We start from the raw sequence: 21,273 nt of genomic DNA, 5'->3' as shown, positions 1-21,273 counted from the left end.
GCCTTCCCCCCCACAGCATGTCTCAGCCTTCCCCCCCACATCATGTCTCAGCCTTCCCCTCCCAGCATGTCTCAGCCTTCCCCCCCGAAGCGTGACTCTGCCTTCCCCTCCACGTCGTGTCTCAGCCTTTCCCCCCCAGCGTGTCTCAGCCTTCCCCCCCACATCGTGTCTCAGCCTTCCCCTCCCAGCGTGTCTCAGCCTTCCCCCCCCACAGCGTGTCTCAGCCTTCCCCTCCCAGCGTGTCTCAGCCTTCCCCTCCACATCGTGTCTCAGCCTTCCCCCCCCACATCATGTCTCAGCCTCCCCTCCTCCCAGCATGTCTCAGCCTTCCTCCCCAGCGTGTCTCAGCCTTCCCCTCCACAGTGTGTCTCAGCCTTCCTCCCCAGCGTGTCTCAGCCTTCCCCCCCAGCGAGTCTCAGCCTCCCCCCCAGTGTATCTCAGCCTTCCCCCCCAGAATCTCAGCCTTACTCCTCTCCCCTCAGTGTGTGTCTCAGCCTTGCTCCCCCCAGCCCATACCACTGCAGCCGCTTACTTACCTTGTTTCCTTGGCTGCTTCTCTTCCTCGCTGCTCCTCTCGATCCGTGGCTCCTCTTGATCCTCTCCCTACAGCATCCCGGCCCCTTGTTATGACATGGCGCGCGTGACGTCATGCGCGACATGTCATTACAAGGGGCCGGGCCACGGTGGGTGTCGGACTGTCATGTTTTAGCTGGAGCGGCCAAAGTGGGCCAGCTTCGGTTCCAACCATTTTACTTATTGGGGACCGGGTCGGCGGGCAGCGGAGCTGTCGGATGCAGGCGGCAATGGGCCCCTGCACCACAGCGGGCCCCGGTGCAAGGCACCGGCTGCACCGCCACTAGTTCCGCCCCTGCATGGCGTGCATTTGTTGAGCAAAGTGGACAGGTGGGAGCGTAATATATATATATATATATATATATATATATAAAGGATCATATTACATTGTTTCCACTCAACCCTAATGTATGAAATGTGTATAATCTCAGCACTCTCCTGTCACCTTGTAATATAACACAGTTGGTTCTACTCCTCTTGTTTCCTCTTGTGTGTATAAAAATGGTTTCTTTAACGACATTATGCCATTTAGGGGTTTATGTATCAAGTAGTGAAAAGCGTGGAGAAGTGAACCAGTGGAGAAGTTGCCCATAGCAACCAATCAGCTTTGAAGCAGTATTTATCAAGTACGACTATAAAATAATAAGTAGGAGCTGATTGGTTACTATCGGCAATGTCTCCTCTGGTTCACTTCTCCGTGCTTTTCACTGCTTGTTGCATAAACCCCGTAATATGATGTATTTAACTTAAATTCTTACCTTAATGTCAATATTACAGGTCTCTGCATTTTGGTTTTGTTATTTTGCAAACAAATAGTGAGAGATATATTTACTAAAGGTCGATCTTAATTGATTTTACACTAAATGGATCACCATCGATGTTTTGTTTCTGAGGCTAAATCACACGTTCACTAACACTTAAAAAAACTAATTAAAAATTGTCTGTAAGTAAATGTGTGATTTAGCATCAGAAACAAATCATCGATGTTGATCAATTTTAAATTGATTAAAATAGATTCAAATCAATGAAAATTGACCTTTATTAAATATGCCCCTAAGTCCCCGTCAGATAAATTGTCTCCTTCTTGGAATAAGAAAGTCCTCATTATGTGTATTCCTTAGGGTGGTGTTTGCAGAATATACATATTTTTCTAAATTAAGTCTCTGGGGTCAAAGCCCAATTTATTTCCTACATTTGGGCATTAGAGTGTCAGGCATGCTCTGTGCAGGGAATTATAGACAATACTTATAAAAGAACATCATTAGAACACATTGACAATCTCTGCACTGAGATTTACCCAATGACAAGTATTCATAAATATGTGTAATATCTGATTATCATCTGACATACAGATCACGGCAACTTTAATAGAAAGTCTCCATTGTGTTACCGGACTCACCAGGGACAGTTTGCATTTTACTATTCTAGGACAACGGCCAAAACCTTCTCTCTGTAATAAAGTTGCCTATATTACACTTGATATTGTTGGACTACTGGACACTATTTATCATTCCCTACATACTGTAGTGTCTGGATAACACAAAGGTATTCCTTTCTACAGAATAATGTTTTTCTGCTGAGTCAGAGGACAGAGCTGCAGATGGAGTAGAGTTCTGTCTTATTGTAGCGCTAGATTCACTAAGTGGTGACTTTAACAAGATCCGATTCTTGTCGGTTTTGACCCAAAACTTTAAAACAGCGACAATATTAAATATAAAAACAGATGTGATTGGCATTTAATATTAATGGTGTCTTAAATTTTAAGTTACACATAAAGAGTAAATAAAACAGAGTTTGAATTTGTGATGCACTGTTAAGATTAATCTATAATTTATACATACATGGTTTAAAAAGAATAATATTTATAAAAATATTGTATATATTTGTATAATAAACAGGAAATCAAAATACAGTGAAGTATTTAAAAAAATTAATAATAGTAAAAGTAAAGTGTGTTTTTTCAAAAGGTTAAATATACTGTAGTGATTACAAATGATGATTTATACTGTGACTGCCAGTTATTATGTTATAATGTAACAAATATAAGTTCATTTCACTGCTTTGCTACTGTCCTAATTTCCAATAATTAGCTGTAAATAATTCAGTTAACATAAAGTCTGTTATAACCATTCATAAACAATTAGGTGGTTACACTAAAGCAGATTCCCTACAGGCATACAATGGGGATACGTTGTTTTATGTTTAAGTTGTTACTTATTTGCCCATTGTATCATTCTATCAGAGATCATACAGATGTGTCCTCTTGTATCCTTGCCGATCATGTTACCAACATGTGCACGCATAGCGCCATGCAATTACCCGTGGCCGTGTGTGCTACGCTATGCCATGCCACGCGCTGTGCTCGCACCATGGAATCCTACGCAGCACGTGTATCTGCTCGCGGCAAAGATCTAAGAGGACACATCTGTATACCATCAAGTATTAAGCACTGAGCTTTTTTAAGATTATGTATAAAATGTGTTTTTTTCTATCCCTCTGCCATTTACTATTAATGAGACAGTGGTGAAATGTTCATATACTTATGTAATCCAACAACCTACAGTATATTGTGATCTAGCTTATAATTGATAACAAACTCCTAGCCTTATATACTCTTATATAGAATAGGAGCTTGCTCAGGGCTGTTTATATACTGTAGTGTGTCTTTATTGCACAATGACAATCAATACATAATTAGGCAGTTGTTGCTCTTACACCTCTTTACGCAGCCTATTAGCCTCTTATCTTTTACCTTAAAAGGACTTGTTTCAGTACAGTATATGTAGTGTCTTATTATTCAGATGCCAACTAATATAGAATTAGGCAGTTATTATACCTAAACACATTCACATAATTGTACGGCCCTGGGTTTATTCCAGCTATCAGTCAGTTACAAAGATCTTGTGTTAGAGATTCTCTTTGTATAGTCTGTTCCCCTATAGTTCTATAATTAAGTTGTTTACTCTGATTAATTAGCCTGGTTACAAAGCCCTTGTGAATATTAGTCTCTCAGTCTAATGATTTGTCTATCAAATATCTATCAGGCAAAGATATGATCAACTTAAATGTTGGTGTCAAAACCGCTGAGAATCGTCAGCTTTCAAAAGTCGCCACTAAGTAATTCTGTGCTCTGTCTGGTTCAAATATTTACATAGTTTCAATAGTAAATAATCTTACACACGGTGCTAATACAGTCACCTAGAGGTGTAACCTAGAGGGCACAGGACACATGACCTGTCCATGAAATATGGCAAATTTAGCATATAAATACCATCAGCAAGTTGTATTTTGCCTGTTTGTAGCTTGTAAATTCTGTTTAGGAATAATACTAAATAAATTAAATATATCACATGTATGGGAAATGAACATATGAAAACTAAAAACATTTTTAATTAAAATTAACAAACATGAGAATTATTTTTTAGGATGATTATTATACTTTTTAGGACATAAATATGGAAGATAAATATATTGAATATGTTACAATTGACACATTTAAAGAGACAAGCATAACATAGAAAAATGGGAAATTTAGTACTGGTGATGATATTGATATTTTTTATATATATTTTTATTTAGTACATATACATTGGACAATAGAACACATTATTTTATTAGATTGTGGAACTAATTTCAAATTATTATTCAATTCCATAGATCCAGTTGACAGAATGGTAATGGTACCAGCAAACATGGATTTGTGCATACAGCGGGTTATATTTACTAAGGTGCGGGTTCTTATAAGAGGTTTTGTTGCCCATAGCAACTAATCAGATTCTAGCTATTACCTTCTAGAAGGTACTAGATAAATGTTAAGTAGAATCTGATTGGTTGCAATGGGCAACTAAACCACTTCTAAAAACTCGCACCTTAGTAAATATACCCCAGCATGTCAACACGCATAAAACACCAAAACATTATTTTTGATTTGCAAGATGTGACAACACCCCTGACAGACTCCAGAGTTGCTGTAACTGATCAGAAACACAATTCAGCTGCATCGACACAGTAAATGTTTTTAATTCTCAGTGAAAATATGGCACATTATGAATCTGAATGAAGCTACAGGGAGTGACCTATTGTTGTAGGACTAATAGGGGGATAGTTACTAAAGTGCAGGTTTTTAGAAGTGGAGATGTTGCCCATAGCAACCAATTAGATCTAGCTATTATCTTCTATAAGCTGCTAAATAAAGCTGTTTGGTTGCTATGGGCAACATCTCCACTTCTAAAAACCCGCACTTTAGTAAATATACTCCATAGCATATGTTGTAGGATTAATAGAGTATGGCCACACTGGAGACTCTTTGTTGGTTAATTGGACAGAAAGAAGTCGTATAACCTGCATCAAATTTCTTTAAGTTATGTTTATGTACTAAGCACACTCTGCTTTTGGAGGTGCAGTGAGCGGAATATGTATTGGACTATTGCAGAATCGGTACTGTATGTAATGCTGGCGGTTGAATAGCCCCCCGGATGAAATACCGACAGCGGAAGACCGACGGCTGAAAATCCCGACTGGGGTTTCAAAGTACCCTAACTATCCCCTCTCCCTACCCTAACCCTCCCTTAGTGGTGCCAAACCCTAACCTCCCCCCTAGTGCCAAACCCTAACCTCCCCCCTAGTGCCCAGGCCTAACCTCCCCCCTAGTGCCCAAGCCTAACCTCCCCCATTGGTGCCTAACACTAACCCCCCCTTCCCGCTCCCTACACCTAACCCTCCTGGGGGGGTGCCTAACCTTTACCTCTCCCTAGTGGTGCTTAACCCCCTAAACCCCCTCTCCCCCTAGCCTAACACTAACCCTCCCGGGGGGGTGCGTAACCCTAAGTCCACCTTGGGGCTCCCAAACCTAACCCTCCCCCCCCCTGTGCCTACAATCGAAGATATCCGGCTTACCTTCCTTAGGTATGCCAGGCATTGGGATTTCGTTGTGGGGCTAATGATAGACAATGGGATTTTGATGCCTATCTTTAGTCCCATGCCGGGCATTCAGTGTCGATATTTCGGCGGCCGGGATAGTGGCTGCCGGTATCCTGACTACATCCCCTTTGATTAATTAAGTACAAAGTAACAGGAAAATAAACACCAACTGGCGTTTTACGTCACTTAGCATCTTCGTGGTGACTCTTTACATGAAAATGTTCCCAATATTAAAATGTACACACTTAATTGTTTCAAACTTGTATATTATTATTTTCTAAGCTGAGCATATTATATTGCAGGAGTATTATTCCTCGCTTTCTAATTGAACCTTGAAAAATAGTTATGGACGCACTTTGGATTGATTATATTTAATAATATCCTTCTTAAAGTGAGCTGTCAATATCTAAACTCTGTGTCAAGAAGTCTCTCCTTATATCACTAATCACTGTGTATATTCACCTAATATCCTCCTGTAGGGTGAGGTCATATATGTAGGGGATCGCTAACATGTCGTTTGGGAACCAGAGCTCAGTCAAGGAATTCATTCTTCTTGGACTTTCAGACAATCCAAACTTGCAGGTTCCATTGTTCCAGCTGTTTTTGATGATTTATGTGTCTACTCTGACTGGGAACATTCTGCTCATTACGGCTGTGAGAGTGGACATCCGTCTACACACTCCTATGTATTTATTCCTCAGCAATCTGTCCTTCTTGGACATCTGCTACACATCAATCATAGTACCCAAGATGTTGGTGAACATCGCTACATCTTCCAAAAGTATTTCATTTGCTGGTTGTTTTCTCCAGGTTTATTTTTACCTGTTATTGGGTGAAACAGAGTGCATCCTCCTGGCTTTAATGGCCTATGACCGGTTTGTTGCTATCTGTAACCCTCTGCGTTACAATGTGATTATGAGCACAGCGTCCTGTATCAGGATGATCGCTGTGTCCTGGATGACTGGCTCTGTCGTATCTTCAGTAGATATATTCTTTACCTATCGGTTAGAGTACTGTGGGTCAACCACAATAGACCACTTCTTCTGTGAAGCTCCTTTATTACTTGAACTATCCTGTAGTGATATCTCAGCGAACAACATTTTAACATTGGTCGGAGGTTCCATTTTTCTTCTTATTCCCTTATCTCTCATTCTTTTCTCTTACATACACATTTTCTTTGTGATAGTGAGAATCCCCTCCGGCAAATATAAAGCCTTCTCCACGTGTGTTTCCCACCTCATTGTCGTGACCATTTTTTATGGGACAGCTATGTTCATGTACCTGAAACCAAGGTATTCATCTACAGAAGTCACTGACAAAATAGTGTCAGTTTTCTATACGATTGTTACCCCAATGCTAAACCCTTTAATCTACAGTCTCAGAAATAAAGATGTCCACAGAGCTATTAGATTATTGAGAAGGTGTACACCCATCCTGAAATAAAATGTATATGTTCACACATGTTTCTGCTTCAACATTGATTGCTGCGATTTATGTGGATAGAATAATATGGGGCCCATCAGAGATGTTATATCATATTGTACAGTGATAACATTGATGATCTAACAGTATAACCTGTAACATACAATCATAATGTATAGTAAGATATACACAGAGGGTAGAAGCTCAAATTATAACAATGCCAAAACTGGACATAGACCCTACGACCTGTACAAATTTTAGGCCTATTGCCTTATTAAGCACTGACATAAAGATTTCTGCTAAGTTGATAGCCAACCGCCTTACCCAACTGATCCATTCAGGCAGGCCTCTGATTAAACCCACAGTTTTTGACCTGGTGGACATGATATCGTGTTGATGGCTAATAAAACGGACTGCAGTAATAACCACTAATAGAAACAAATAGATGTTAAATAAAATAATCTAATATTATAATACAGTGCCATAGATCCTAGCAGAAAATGTAATAATTATAAATGACTAATAAACAATTTCTGCCATTTTCCATATTAATACTCCAATATTACATACCTACATAAGGGATGTAGTCAGGATCTCGGTGGTGACCATCCCGATAGTCACAATACTGGCAGCAGAATCCCGATGGTAAAAATCCTGATGAATCCCGACAGTGAGTATTAGGGTTAGGTTTAGGGTTAGGCACTAGGGGGAGGGTTATGGTTAGGCTGCAGATGGGGATGGTTAGGTTGTGGGAGGGGTAGGTTAGGTTAGGGTTAGGCTGTGGGTGGGGTAGGTAAGGGTTAGGCAGTAGGGCGGGTTATTGTTAGGCTGCAGAAGGGGACAGTTAGGGTTAGGTTGTAGGAGGAGTAAATTAGGGATATTCAGCTACAGAAGTAACTGACAAAATGGTGTCAGTTTTCTATACGATTGTTACCCCAATGTTAGTCCCTTATCTGCTGAAGATTCACCCCCAGCAGCAGCCCTAGCATGCAAGGATTCTTCTTGGGAATCCAGGATAGGGGAGGAGTTAGTTAGCTATTGTAAATTGGATGCATGAGAATTACCTCTGATTATTTATTAATGAGGAGGTTGATGATGAAGTTGTTGGCAGCGGCGATTTAATGTGCTGGGATCTATCCATGCTGCTGGTAGCTGATGCCAGACTGCTAGTTATTATTTTTCAGGATTTTTGAGATCTTATAAAATAATTTGCATGAACTCACTGCAAATGACATAGCAGGGAGGGGGTGTCTAGATTGTTAACGTCTATACCTCTACTTACTTTGGCCTCACAAATGGTACAGATGGCTTGACAAATGTTGTCAGGATTTGTGAAAAATGATTCCACATGAAAGAGCTGGTTTTTTTTGTCTTATGCCCAGGCTTGACAAAGGCTGCCTTCTTCTTTGTATCACTGGCAAGATCTGCTGCCACTAGTGACAGACTTATTTTTGATGCAAACAACATCCTCACCCTAAATTTTCTAAACTTCTTCATGTCCAACACATTCATCATCAACATCCTCATTAGCTTCAGATACACAAATATACTCCTCATGCTGTTGCACTTCCACAGTAGCATCTTCAATTTCTATATCACCATCATTACTTTTACTAATACTACTCATCCTCACATTTGCAGAGGGAGCAGAAATTATGGAAGAAGGCTCCTCTACATTTACAGTGTCAGAAATGTCAGACTCACACATAGCACTCATGTTCACACTTAGACTCTCCTCAGGGATTTGTGAAGTTTGTGAACATGCAGATTGTTCTTCAGCCTTAGTTTTCGTGAACTGATTTGCCTGCTTAAAAGGTGACACATGTAGACTTAGAGTGAGAAGGTGTTGCATGTGAGGTTTCAACAGATGCCTATGTTTGGCCCCAGCTTCCACTATAGGCATTCTAGTGCACAAAACATCTGTAGCAGGACCACCACACACAAAGGAAGGCCATGGCATGGGCCTTTCCTTGCTACTGTGTGTGGTGGTGTGTGGTGTATATTTGTAATATTATGTTTGTTGGCAGTCATTTTTTCCTTTCTTATTAGAGGTAATGTTTTCTTTAACATTGTGAAATATTTTTTAAGTTTTAGTAGCCCTTTCTGAAACTTTATTTCCCCTGGACCACCTTCAGTATACAGTATGTTGAAGTACTACCATGACTGCTGTCAGCAGCTGCAGCACTAGTACTGGGTTGCTGCTCCTTATCTTCTATTGACTAATCTATATCAATTCACATTGCTCCCAGTATAATGATGGCAACCTAATGACATATTTTTTAACACGTTTTCTATAAATAATTTTAAACAGTGCCTGAACACACAATAAACTGTCTCACTGGGCTCCTAATACAAGCATGGCATCCTTATATTAATGATGATATATAAACCTTTTATTGTTTTACAAAAAAGTCCCTTACTAGGTTTTTTTAAGTAACACAATACTGCAGTCCACTCCTATGGCATTTTTTTTGTTCCTCACAGAGTGCCACTAACACCTCACAGTACACAGTGCCCCTGCCTTAACAGTGCTTCTAATCATTTTTTTTTTACAAAGTGTCCCTATATTCACCCACACCCTCTGCCTCTAGTGTATAATGGTGCCCGATCATGAGGGAGGGACTTTAATATGCAATCCAAAATATGCGAGATCCAAGAAGATGATGTTTTGCCTCATTTTAAGATACAAACATGGCAGGAAGACCCGAGCCACAGCTCAGATCGACTCGGAACCCTTAAGTTCAGGTGTGTTCATTTTCAGGAATCTAAACTTGCACATCTCTAGTTAGAGGTGATGCTTTTCTTTAACATTGTGAAATATTGTATAGATTTCAGGTGCCCTTTCTTAAATTTTCTTTACCCTTGACCACTTTGAATAGATGTTGAAGTACTATGACTGGTAGCAGCTGCAGCACTAGTAATGGGTTGCTGCTCCTGCTCTTCTATCAACTGATCCATGATTAAAATGTTTTGACACTAGGACAGGAGTAAAGCTACTGTTGTTCATGTTAACTGCCACCACAGCAAGTGAACATACAGTACAAGAATAAGATAGGGAAATAGAGGGAACTTTACCTTTACCATGTAGTATTATTAAAATAATGGAGGTTTTTTTTTTACACCAGCTAAACATTATTTTTTTACACTTGATGTTTTGGGGTGCAGATGATAAGGGGATACCACTGCATACAATCACTGACACTGGAAAACCCTCTGTGCATTTTTTTTAATTGTTGCAATTTCTTTTATACACAAACAATGGTAATTCTTCTCATGCACCAGAAAAATGTCTCCTTTGCGAGAATTGTTTTGGGGTGCAGATGATGGGGGTCATTTTTGGACAGATAAACAATATACTACAGTGAGAAATTTCCTTGAAAAAAATAAAGGTCCAGGTTTACTTTAATAAATAAGAAACAATAAAGAGCAGCACACACAGTAGCCAGTTTGTTTATCGCAGTGTGTGAGTGTGCTGTGTGTGTGACAAACATACATACACTGACTCTGCAGTCACCCTTCCAACACCCACTGCATCTATCTACTGCTACAGCTACAATTAGTGTACACACTACAGTCCGACACCCTCTCCCTCCACTGAAATTGGCATCCTCCTAATGGTGTTTTGTACAAAGCTCACAGCCCCACACCATCTCCCTCTGCTCTACTGTTTGAAGTGACTCCATATCACGAGGGAGGGAATTCCATATCCAAAACAACAACACGTGAGATCTGAGGGATGTACAGTAGTTAGTATACCGGCAGACGGGATGGTGGGCATCGGAGGCCCGACCCAGGACTACAGATAGGCATTGAAATGCAGATACCAGTCTAAATCCAATCTCAATAGCCGCCACCCTGATCGAAGGTACATTGGGGTGTCTTAGCTGTTATCCATGGGGGGGAGGGGGATTAGGTTTAGGCACCACAGATGAGTTAGGATTAGGCTTTGGAGTGGAGGTTAGAATTAGGCACCACTGGGGGATTATTGTTAGGCACTAAGGGGGGATGGTTAGGTTTAGGCACCAAGGAGGGAGGGTTAGGTTTGGGCACTAATGGGGAATATTAGGATTACAGTGTGAGGTGTGGAGGATTAGGGTGCAAGAAGGGTTACCCTTGACCACTTTGAATAGATGTTGAAGTACTATGACTGGCAGTAGCTGCAGCACTAGTACTGGGTTGCTTCTCCTGCTCTTCTATCAACTGATCCATGTTTAAAATGTTTTGACTCTAGGACAGGATAAAGCTACTGTTGGGGGGTTACTGATAGGCACCACTGGGGGGGTAATGGTTAGGCACTAAGGCGGGATGGTTAGGTTTAGGCACCAAGGAGGGAAGGTTAGGTTTGGGCACTAATGGGGAGAATTAGGATTAGGGTGCGAGGTGGGGAGGATTAGGGTGCAAGAAGGGAGGGTTAGGGAGATAGGGGGAGGAGGGTTAGTATACTTACCCAATGGTACAAACGTTTTCCCGGGTGCACAAAAAAATCCTATTGTTCCATATATCAGATAAGGTATGGTATCCCCCCAATTTTTTTTACCTGTGTTCAGGAAAAGGAGGTGCTACCATGGAAATATATCTATAACAAGCAGTAAGTTAGAAGAAAAACAAGAAACACACAATATGTGAGAGCCCATAATTGTATTATGGTGCACTCTAACTGTATGTTTGTTATAAAAATATAACCCTTATTCTCTTATTATGACATTTTAATATCTACAACGTTAAAAAAAATGGATAAAAAAATACTAAGTGTCAGAGTGAGAAATCAGTGATTAAAAGCATGCGCACGTATACCTTCACTAATTGTAGCAAATAAAGCTTAATTCCTTAATGTGTCTATTATTGACTTATTCACATAGAATCCTGTTTATTGGATGCTGATCTCATAATTCAAATTATAGCCGGTTTCACTACTTATATTTCGATGAAAAAAACCTTTTCCGTAGAGGTTGTTTTCCCGGACTTCTATCTTAGGGCTCTATTTACTACAATACGCATTGGTAATGCAGATTTTAGTGTGATATTATTCGCATTGCGAATTCAGGCAATATCACAGGGATTTACTACAAATCCCTTGCAGGGACAGAGCTTGTGAGAAAGCTCTCTCCCAGCAAATCCCCTCCGCACACTAGTCACGGTATTTTTGCAAAAAAATACTGTGACAAGTGCCCCGTGCATGCGCCGACCGCCCGCCGCTGCTACCCCCCCCGGTGCTAAGCCCCGCCCCATCACCAAATTCCACCCCTCGTGATCATGGACCCCCCCATGATCCCTTAATTACACTTACCTGCATGACCTGGGCTCCGGTGATATCCTCCGGTCAGCTGACATCCCATACTGCACGGGAGCTTGTCAGGTGACAACTGGGCCGCAGTGCAGCATGGGAGACCAGCTGACCGGAGAGAGGACATCACCGGAGCCCCGAACTCTGGTCTCTGGAGTCAGGTCAGTTTGTTGGTTTTTTACTTTTTTTTTTACTTTTTTTTACCGTGAATCAGTGTGTGATCTGTTTAGAACACACAGCTGATCACTGGGGCTGGCTCCGGGCTCTGCTCTGCATGTTAGAGCAGAGCAGGAGTCCGGTAACCAGGTGAGACCCTGGATAACGCCACCTCCAGGTGCCGTTATTATCACAGGACTTTCCCCGGTATTTTTTCACAATTTATTTTTTGTAACTTTGGCCAGTTCACATTTCCCATTACAATTATGGGAAATGCGATCTGATTACTAAAAATAAGTGATAATTAGGGGTTGGAGTAGAATTTTACAAATTCTACTCCAATTGTCCTTTAGTAACTGTAGGTGATACTAACATAATGTGAAAAGGGTGTGAAAACACAAAACACCCCTTTTCACTTTATTTTAGTATCCTACCGGATATGTCTTAAATACCCCCAGGTGTCCCAAATGACCAATCCCGGGATGACAAGTCCGTTCCATCCGATAGATTCCGACTGTGTTGTAAAGTGTAGTTGACATTCCTCCTAAAGCCTGGAAACTGATGACGTCACCTCTCAGGGTCTTTAAACTAATGTCAACACTTTGAGTTTCTTCAGACTAGAGCAGGGGTTCCCAACCACGGTCCTCAAGGCACACTAACAGCCCTGGTTTTAAGGATAACCATAATTGAGCACAGGTGTCTTAAGTAGTAACTCAGTTATTTTGATTTAACCATCTGTGCTCAAGCATGGATATCTCTAAAGCCAGGACTGTTAGTGTGCCTTGAGGACCGATGGTTGGGAATCACTGGACTAGAGTAATCGATCTATGATTACTATATTGTTCTTCAGTGTTTTATAGCTTTTTTATCAGGACTATATTTACTTACAGTAGTACATTATCATGGTTGTTCTTTTAACTAGATTATTTATCTATTGGTGTATTTTAAAGTGAGTATTAATGAAGACCCCAATCAGTCACGTGATCATCCTGCTATGTTAAGCAATGGAGCCTTTTCAGGTTCACTCTATCAATAGTCAAAAAAAGGATCCATTCTGATCATTGTAGGCAGCTCAATTGATCTTCTTAGGTTTTTTTTATACAGTATATACATAAAAATATCTGTATTATATATTAATTTCCTATTATTTATTTCATGTTCAACATTCACATTTAAGGGTTAGATCCCAGTTCATATTCTATATTCATACATTATTATGGGGTAATATAATCTTATTAGGGACTGTAAGAAAAAAAAATATATGTAATATAATATATAATGTATATAGATTAAAAATATCTATATTAATAATGATAATCATTCAGTGTTATTAAATAATACTCCAGCATATATAGTGCCATGACTAATTTAGTGTGTAAGGTGTGTTATATACTAGAGCGTTTCTTTTTTTTTTAAGGCATTTGTGGGCTTCAGGAGTAAGTAAATTAACCATGCTGAATTTGGACAGATGCTCAATTGAGAGCATTCTGACCTTTTGTATCATTGTCTGGTATGGCACAAGACAATGAGTGAAAGGAGCGCACTGGGACGGGTTGTCAGGGCCGCTAGTAAAATCATTGGCGTGCAGTTGCCAACTATTCATGATCTTTATGGGCTTAGGGTTCTAAAGAGAACCAGAAGTGTCATATCAGACCCTAGTCACCCGTTTTATGAATTTTTTGGTAAGCTTCCGTCTCAAAAGAGGTTCCGAGTACTGCGGGCACACATGGGACGCTTGAGGCATAGCTTTCTTCCATCTGTATCTTTTTAGCTAATTCATTTATTATTATCTGTGTATTATTTGTTGTTTGCATACCCTCTACCATGGATTGCTGTTTCACTGTTCTTTTTGGTGTGTCTTGTACAATGTAATTTTGTCTGTCAAACTTGTTTGCTGATGATAATAAATTTGCATTCATATTCGTATTCGTACAAACACAAATATATAAAGATTGTAGATAATACGTACAAGAAAAAATTTCATAATATAATAATAAATGATGCGAAGAAAAAAGAGTGGCTACCTCAATATCATACCTCCATTCTATAGTGTATATATACTGAGATATCCCTCTCGTGGCATATGTATATATATCCATATCTGCAATTAGTTCATATATAGGTATATATGTGCACATCTTGGTAGATCCAAAATGTAGCTAATCGTCCAGATATTTTGGATCTACTCCTGGGGAATTGTTGCTATTATATGTTAAGGTAGGTACTAGAGACTGTATTACTCTCTCTCAAATTCATTCATAGTTTGTAATATCTATACCAAAAAACAGTTTTGTATATATTTATTTTATTGAGTGTACTTGATGACAAAAGTGTGCTAAAAGTTAATTATCCCTTGGTGATAATATGTAGGTGCCCATGTGTCCAAAGTTTCCCATCTATATAACAATAACTAAAATACTAAGTGAAAAATGTATTAAAAATATATCTTCCCTTACTAACAAAATCATTGTTAGGTGGTTTACCATCCCAGTAATGTGCTTAATAAAATTCCCCCCAAACTTAAAGGTGGGAATAGGTAAAAGTGTAAACATCAAATGTGTAAGGGCTCTATTTACTACAATCCGCATTGGTAATGCAGATTGTAGCGTGATATTACTGAGTGAATTCGCGAATTCAGGCAATATCACAGGGATTTACCTCAAATCCCTTGCAGGGACAGAGCTTGCGAGAAAGCTCTGTCCCTGCAAATCCCCTCAGCACACTAGTCATGGTATTTTCGCAAAAATATACCGTGATAAGTGCCCCGCACATGTGCCGACTGGCTGTCGCTGCTACCCCTGGCGCTAAGCCCAGCCCCCCTCACCAAGTCCCGCCCTCTGCGATCGCGAACCCCCCGTGACTGCCCCTCACCCCACCCACAGTGACCCCCCTCTCCCTTAATTACACTTACCTGCATGATCGGGGCTCCGGCGATGTCCTCCATGTCCTCCAGTCAGCTGACATCCCATACTGCACTGGGACCCTGTCAGGTGATGACCGGGCACCAGTGCAGCATGGGAGACCAGCTGACCGGAGAGAGGACATCACCGGAGCCCTGATCACCGGTCTCTGGACTCAGGTAAGTTTGGGGGTTTTTTACTTTTTTTTTTTACTTTTTTTTACAGTGAATCAGCGTGTGGTCTGTTTAGCAGAGATCAGCTTGCGGTCTGTTTAGACCACACAGCTGATTACTGGGACCGGCTCCAGGCTCTGCTCTGCCTGTTAGAGCAGAGCAGGAGTCCGGTAACTTAGGGAGACCCTGGATAACGCCACCCCAGGTGGCGTTATTATCACAGGGCTTTCCCCAGTATTTTTACACAATTTATTTTTAGTAACTTTGGTCAGATCACATTTCCCATTACAATTATGGGAAATGTGATCTGCTTACTAAAAATAAGTGATACTTAGGGGTAGGAGTAGAATTTTACGAATTCAACTCCAATTGCCATTTAGTAACTGTAGGTGAAACTAAAATAATGTGAAAAGGGTGTGACAACACAAAACAGCCTTTTTCACATTATTTTAGTAAAAATAATGTTAATAAAAAGAGCCCTAAGGGCTCTATTTATTAACATTATTTTTACTAAAATAAAGTGAAAATGGGTGTTTTCACAAACTTTTCACATTATTTTAGTTTCACCTGTAGTTATTACAGGGCAATTGGAGTAGAATTAGTAAAATTCTACTCCAAGCCCTAAGTATCACTTATTTTTAGTAAAGCAGATCGCATTTCCCATAATTGTAATGGGAAATGTGATCCGACCATAGTTACTAAAAATAAATTGTAAAAAAATACCGGGGGAAGCCCAGTGATAATAACGCCATCTGGAGGTGGCGTTATCCAGGGTCTCCCCCAGTTACCGGACTCCCACTCTGCTCTAACGGGGAGAGCAGAGGTGGGAGCCGGTACCAGTAATCAGCTATGTGGTCTAAACAGACCGCAAGCTGATTGCTGTAAAAAAAAGAAAAAAAAAATTGAAACATTTTTTTTTTTACTTACCTGAATCCAGGGACCGGTGATCGGGCCTCCGGTGATGGCTCCTCTCCGGTCAGCTGGTCTCCCACAGTGCACTGCTGCCCGGTCATCAGGTGATCGGGTTCCAGTGCAGTATGGGAGATCACCTGATTGGGAAGCCCGGAGAAGATCACCGGAGGCCAGGAGGATGCAGGTAAGTGTAATGAAGGGAGGGGGGGGGGTTGTGGGGGGGCGGGGCTTAGCATCGGTGGGGGTAGCAGCGACGGTGGGTCGGCGCATGCGCGGGCTCTTAGTTCCGAAAATACCGCGACTAGAGTGCGGATGGGATCCGCAGGGACAGAGCTTTATCGCAAGCTCTGTCCCTGCAAGGGATTTATAGTAAATCCCTGTGATATTGCCTGAATTCGCAATGCGAATTCACTCTGTAATATCACACTACAATCCGCATTCAATATGCGGATTGTAGTAAATAGAGCTCTAAGAGAGAGGAAAAACCACTCTCCTCATGTGAACCCAAAATGAAACCATGTGCATATAACAAATGTGAAAAGAATATATAGTTTGTTGGCGTCATTAAACATGTGTAATAGAAAACTCTTGTAATCTTCTCTTATATAAGTCCTTATTCAAGAAGGCGTTAAGCATGTGCTCATGATTAAAGCTCATATATGTTCTACAAATAAGAGTTAATATGTTATATGAGTAAGTGATTTGTAGTATGAAGTACTCAACAACATTTTATTTGTTGTTCTCCTGTATGAATATTAGTATATTATTATTTATTTATGTGAGAGCCCATAATTGTATTATTTGGAACCCATTATAGTAAAAGTTGATGACCATATATCATACTGGAATCCAGATCATTGTTTCAGGAGAGCCATACAGTTGTTTTCCTCATTCAGGCCTTTCGGTGTCAGGGTATCCATAAGGAAAATGAGATTTGTTTCTTGTCTCAGGATTTCACCATCCACATCTCATCCTCTGATAGTGATATGAATATTTTTCATTCCATATGCTTTTAGTCCTGTTGGATTACCTCCATGATATTTTAGAAAGTGTCTCGCTATCGGTGTCAAAGGTCTAAACATTTTTAGATCTTGTTCAGCATTTCGTATACTGCCCAGGTGTTCTAGAATCCTCTTTTTAAGTGGTCTTTTTGTTTTTCCAACATAACTTTTGTTACAGGGACATTGTAAATTGTAGATCACTGCTGTCGTATTACAATGAATATGTTCATCTATGTGCCAAATTTTGTTATACCTGTCACAGTAGGTATCTCTAGAAATCATGGTTGGACATGCTGTGCACTCCTAATAAACATAATAAATATGTAAAATGGACCGGCAGGTTCCCTACCCTGCGGTATCCGAAGAAATGTATGATGTGATACTATCCGAGTTATGTGATAATAAGAAACCAGCGGTATCTAGGATTATTGAGCCTGTGATAAATGATTGAAGTATGATAAATGATGGTATTGTGCATATAGTAAGCCGATGTCTGTGAGATATGTAACCCAGCAGGGACGTGCCTCTATGTGTAAGATATCAGAGACTGTGAAGCATGTGGATTTGACAGGCTGCACTTTGCATCACACACAGGTAGAAATTAGATAAAGTATCTCTGTACATGACAAGTCAGCAGCTGTGGAGCTTATCAGTTCGACAGGTCAGATCACGCAGCATATATATATATATAGCGTAGATATGAAACGGGATGCACTCCGGGACTCAGCAGAAAATAATACAAACAACCAGTCGAGTGGTTAAGGGTCGACGTTTCAGAGCCCCTAGCTCTTTTATCAAGACTTTATACACGTGTATAAAGTCTTGATAAAAGAGCTAGGGGCTCTGAAACGTCGACCCTTAACCACTCGACTGGTTGTTTGTATTATTTTCTGCTGAGTCCCGGAGTGCATCCCGTTTCATATCTACGCTATTTTGGAGTTATATCTGGGAGTGCACCTGGGCATGTTGTCTTTAATTGGAGTGCCGGTCTTCCAGTACAGAGTTATATATATATATATATATATATATATATATATATATAAATATAGAAACTGTACTAACAAAGTGAACTAACAAGCTGACAACCTTCTAATATAACTACTGACAAACAACGCTCCTTCAGCGTGACCTCAATAGACAACTATGAAGGATTAAGGGGCAGAACTATGGGAGACAATGGAGTTGCCTGCCACCGGGCTCCAGCTCTGAAGGGGCACTTTGTCCACGATGTATTCACCCCACTTAGGGCTGTAACTACTATATGTTGGCCGTCACGGCCGCCCAATACATGGCACCCCTTCCCGGCACCTGAGAAGCCACCATACACTAGTGGAGAGCTCCATGTCAGACCATCAGCTGCTGTCTTTGTCTATCTATAGCCTGTATGCATGCATGGGAATTGCTACATTACAGTGTCAGCAGCTGTGACGGGGGAGGGGGTACACCAAATTATAACTTGTCTCCGGGCATCTCAGATGAATTTACGCCACTGTGTGAAAGTTAAAATGCCGGTAAGAGACAGAAAGAATTTACAGCTTAGAAATATGTAAAGGTGACTGTGCTCATTAAGGTAACCTTTAATCTAACCACTGATAACTAACGCTCTATTACCATGACTTCAATAAACAACTGTGAGGTACACAAAGCCGGCAAGAGACGGGATGAATTTACAACCTAGAAACATCTAAAGGTGACTGTGTGCACATTCAGCTCAGTGAATAAATTAGAGATTGTGTAGCAAATTATTATTATTATTATCCTTTATTCATATGGCACCACAAGTATTCCGCAGCGCCTTACATAGTACATTAACTAATAAGTGCACAAGACAGAAGTAACTTACAGTACATTACAGTGCAGGACAAGGACATAGTTTATATAAATTGCTGCAATAGCGATTAAAGCCCTCACAGTAAGCAGCCGGGAGTCACCAGTTACATGTTAGGTGCCCTTGTGGGGAGTAAGGAATAAAAAGAAAGTATAAGGACAGTGGCAAATGCAGGATTTCTAGAGGGGGGTTTCCAAATGCCTGATGAGTGAGTGTGGCCAGTCCATGAAGAGGGCATTATTACCAGTTATCCAGCTTTAATATGCATCATACAAAGTGTATTGTGTGTCATAATTTCAGCATATACAAGACCAGTGATCACAGTAACCCATTATATGTGTCATACATAGTGTATTGTGTTTCATAATTCCAGCATATACAGGACCAGTGATCACAGTAACCCATTATATGTGTCATACATAGTGTATTGTGTTTCATAATTCCAGCATATACAGGCCCAGTGATCACAGTAACCCATTATATGTGTCATACATAGTGTATTGTGTGTCATAATTCCAGCATATACAGGACCAGTGATCACAGTAACCCATTATATGTGTCATACATAGTGTTTTGTGTGTCATAATTCCAGCATATACAGGACCAGTGATCACAGTAACCCATTATATGTGTCATACATAGTGTTTTGTGTGTCATAATTCCACCATATACAGGACCAGAGATCACAGTAACCCATTATATGTGTCATACATAGTGTATTGTGTGTCATAATTCCAGCATATACAGGACCAGTGATCACAGTAACCCATTATATGTGTCATACATAGTGTATTGTGTGTCATAATTCCAGCATATACAGGACCAGTGATCACAGTAACCCATTATATGTGTCATACATAGTGTATTGTGTGTCATAATTCCAGCATATACAGGACCAGCGATCACAGTAAGCCATTATATGTGTCATACATAGTGTATTGTGTGTCATAATCCCAGCATATACAGGACCAGTGATCACAGTAACCCATTATATGTGTCATACATAGTGTTTTGTGTGTCATAATTCCAGCATATACAGGACCAGCGATCACAGTAAGCCATTATATGTGTCATACATAGTGTATTGTGTGTCCTAATTCCAGCATATACAGGACCAGTGATCACAGTAACCCATTATATGTGTCATACATAGTGTATTGTGTGTCATAATTCCAGCATATACTGGACCAGTGATCACAGTAACCATTATATGTGTCATACATAGTGTATTATGTATTATAATTCCAGCATATAGAGGACCAGTGATCACAGTAACCCATTATATGTGTCATACATAGTGTATTGTGTGTCATAATCCCAGCATATACAGGACCAGCGATCACAGTAACCCATTATATGTGTCATACATAGTGTATTGTGTGTCATAATTCCAGCATATACTGGACCAGTTATCACAGTAACCCATTATATGTGTCATACATAGTGTATTGTGTGTCATAATTCCAGCATATACAGAACCAGTGATCACAGTAAGCCATTATATGTGTCATACATAGTGTATTGTGTGTCATAATTCCAGCATATACAGGACCAGCGATCACAGTAACCCATTATATGTGTCATACATAGTGTATTGTGTGTCATAATTCCAGCATATACAGGACCAGTGATCACAGTAACCCATTATATGTGTCATACATAGTGTATTGTGTGTCATAATTCCAGCATATACAGGACCAGTGATCACAGTAACCCATTATATGTGTCATACATAGTGTATTGTGTGTCATAATTCCAGCATATACAGGACCAGCGATCACAGTAAGCCATTATATGTGTCATACATAGTGTATTGTGTGTCATAATCCCAGCATATACAGGACCAGTGATCACAGTAACCCATTATATGTGTCATACATAGTGTTTTGTGTGTCATAATTCCAGCATATACAGGACCAGCGATCACAGTAAACCATTATATGTGTCATACATAGTGTATTGTGTGTCCTAATTCCAGCATATACAGGACCAGTGATCACAGTAACCCATTATATGTGTCATACATAGTGTATTGTGTGTCATAATTCCAGCATATACTGGACCAGTGATCACAGTAACCATTATATGTGTCATACATAGTGTA

At 40.3% G+C, this 21,273-nt stretch overlaps 1 protein-coding gene across 1 annotated transcript; it reads left to right on the top strand.

Annotated features, from left to right (window-relative positions):
- The first annotated feature begins 5,836 nt into the window (after positions 1-5,836).
- On the top strand, positions 5,837-6,936 carry LOC148513538 (olfactory receptor 5AP2-like). Its single transcript, XM_088481741.1, has one exon. It carries the CDS (start codon positions 6,004-6,006, stop codon positions 6,934-6,936), a length of 933 nt encoding a protein of 310 aa, XP_088337867.1. The 5' UTR covers positions 5,837-6,003.
- The last annotated feature ends 14,337 nt before the right edge of the window (positions 6,937-21,273 follow it).

The sequence above is a fragment of the Taudactylus pleione genome, unplaced genomic scaffold, assembly GCF_031769625.1.
Source record: "Taudactylus pleione unplaced genomic scaffold, aTauple2 ptg000277l, whole genome shotgun sequence".
Taxonomy (NCBI): Eukaryota; Metazoa; Chordata; class Amphibia; order Anura; family Myobatrachidae; genus Taudactylus; species Taudactylus pleione.
This window is presented reverse-complemented; position numbering and strand designations above follow the sequence as displayed.

Excerpts from the sequence above, each read along its gene's own strand:
- LOC148513538 (XM_088481741.1), top strand. The coding sequence starts at position 6,004 with ATGTCGTTTGGGAACCAGAGCTCAGTCAAGGAATTCATTCTTCTTGGA.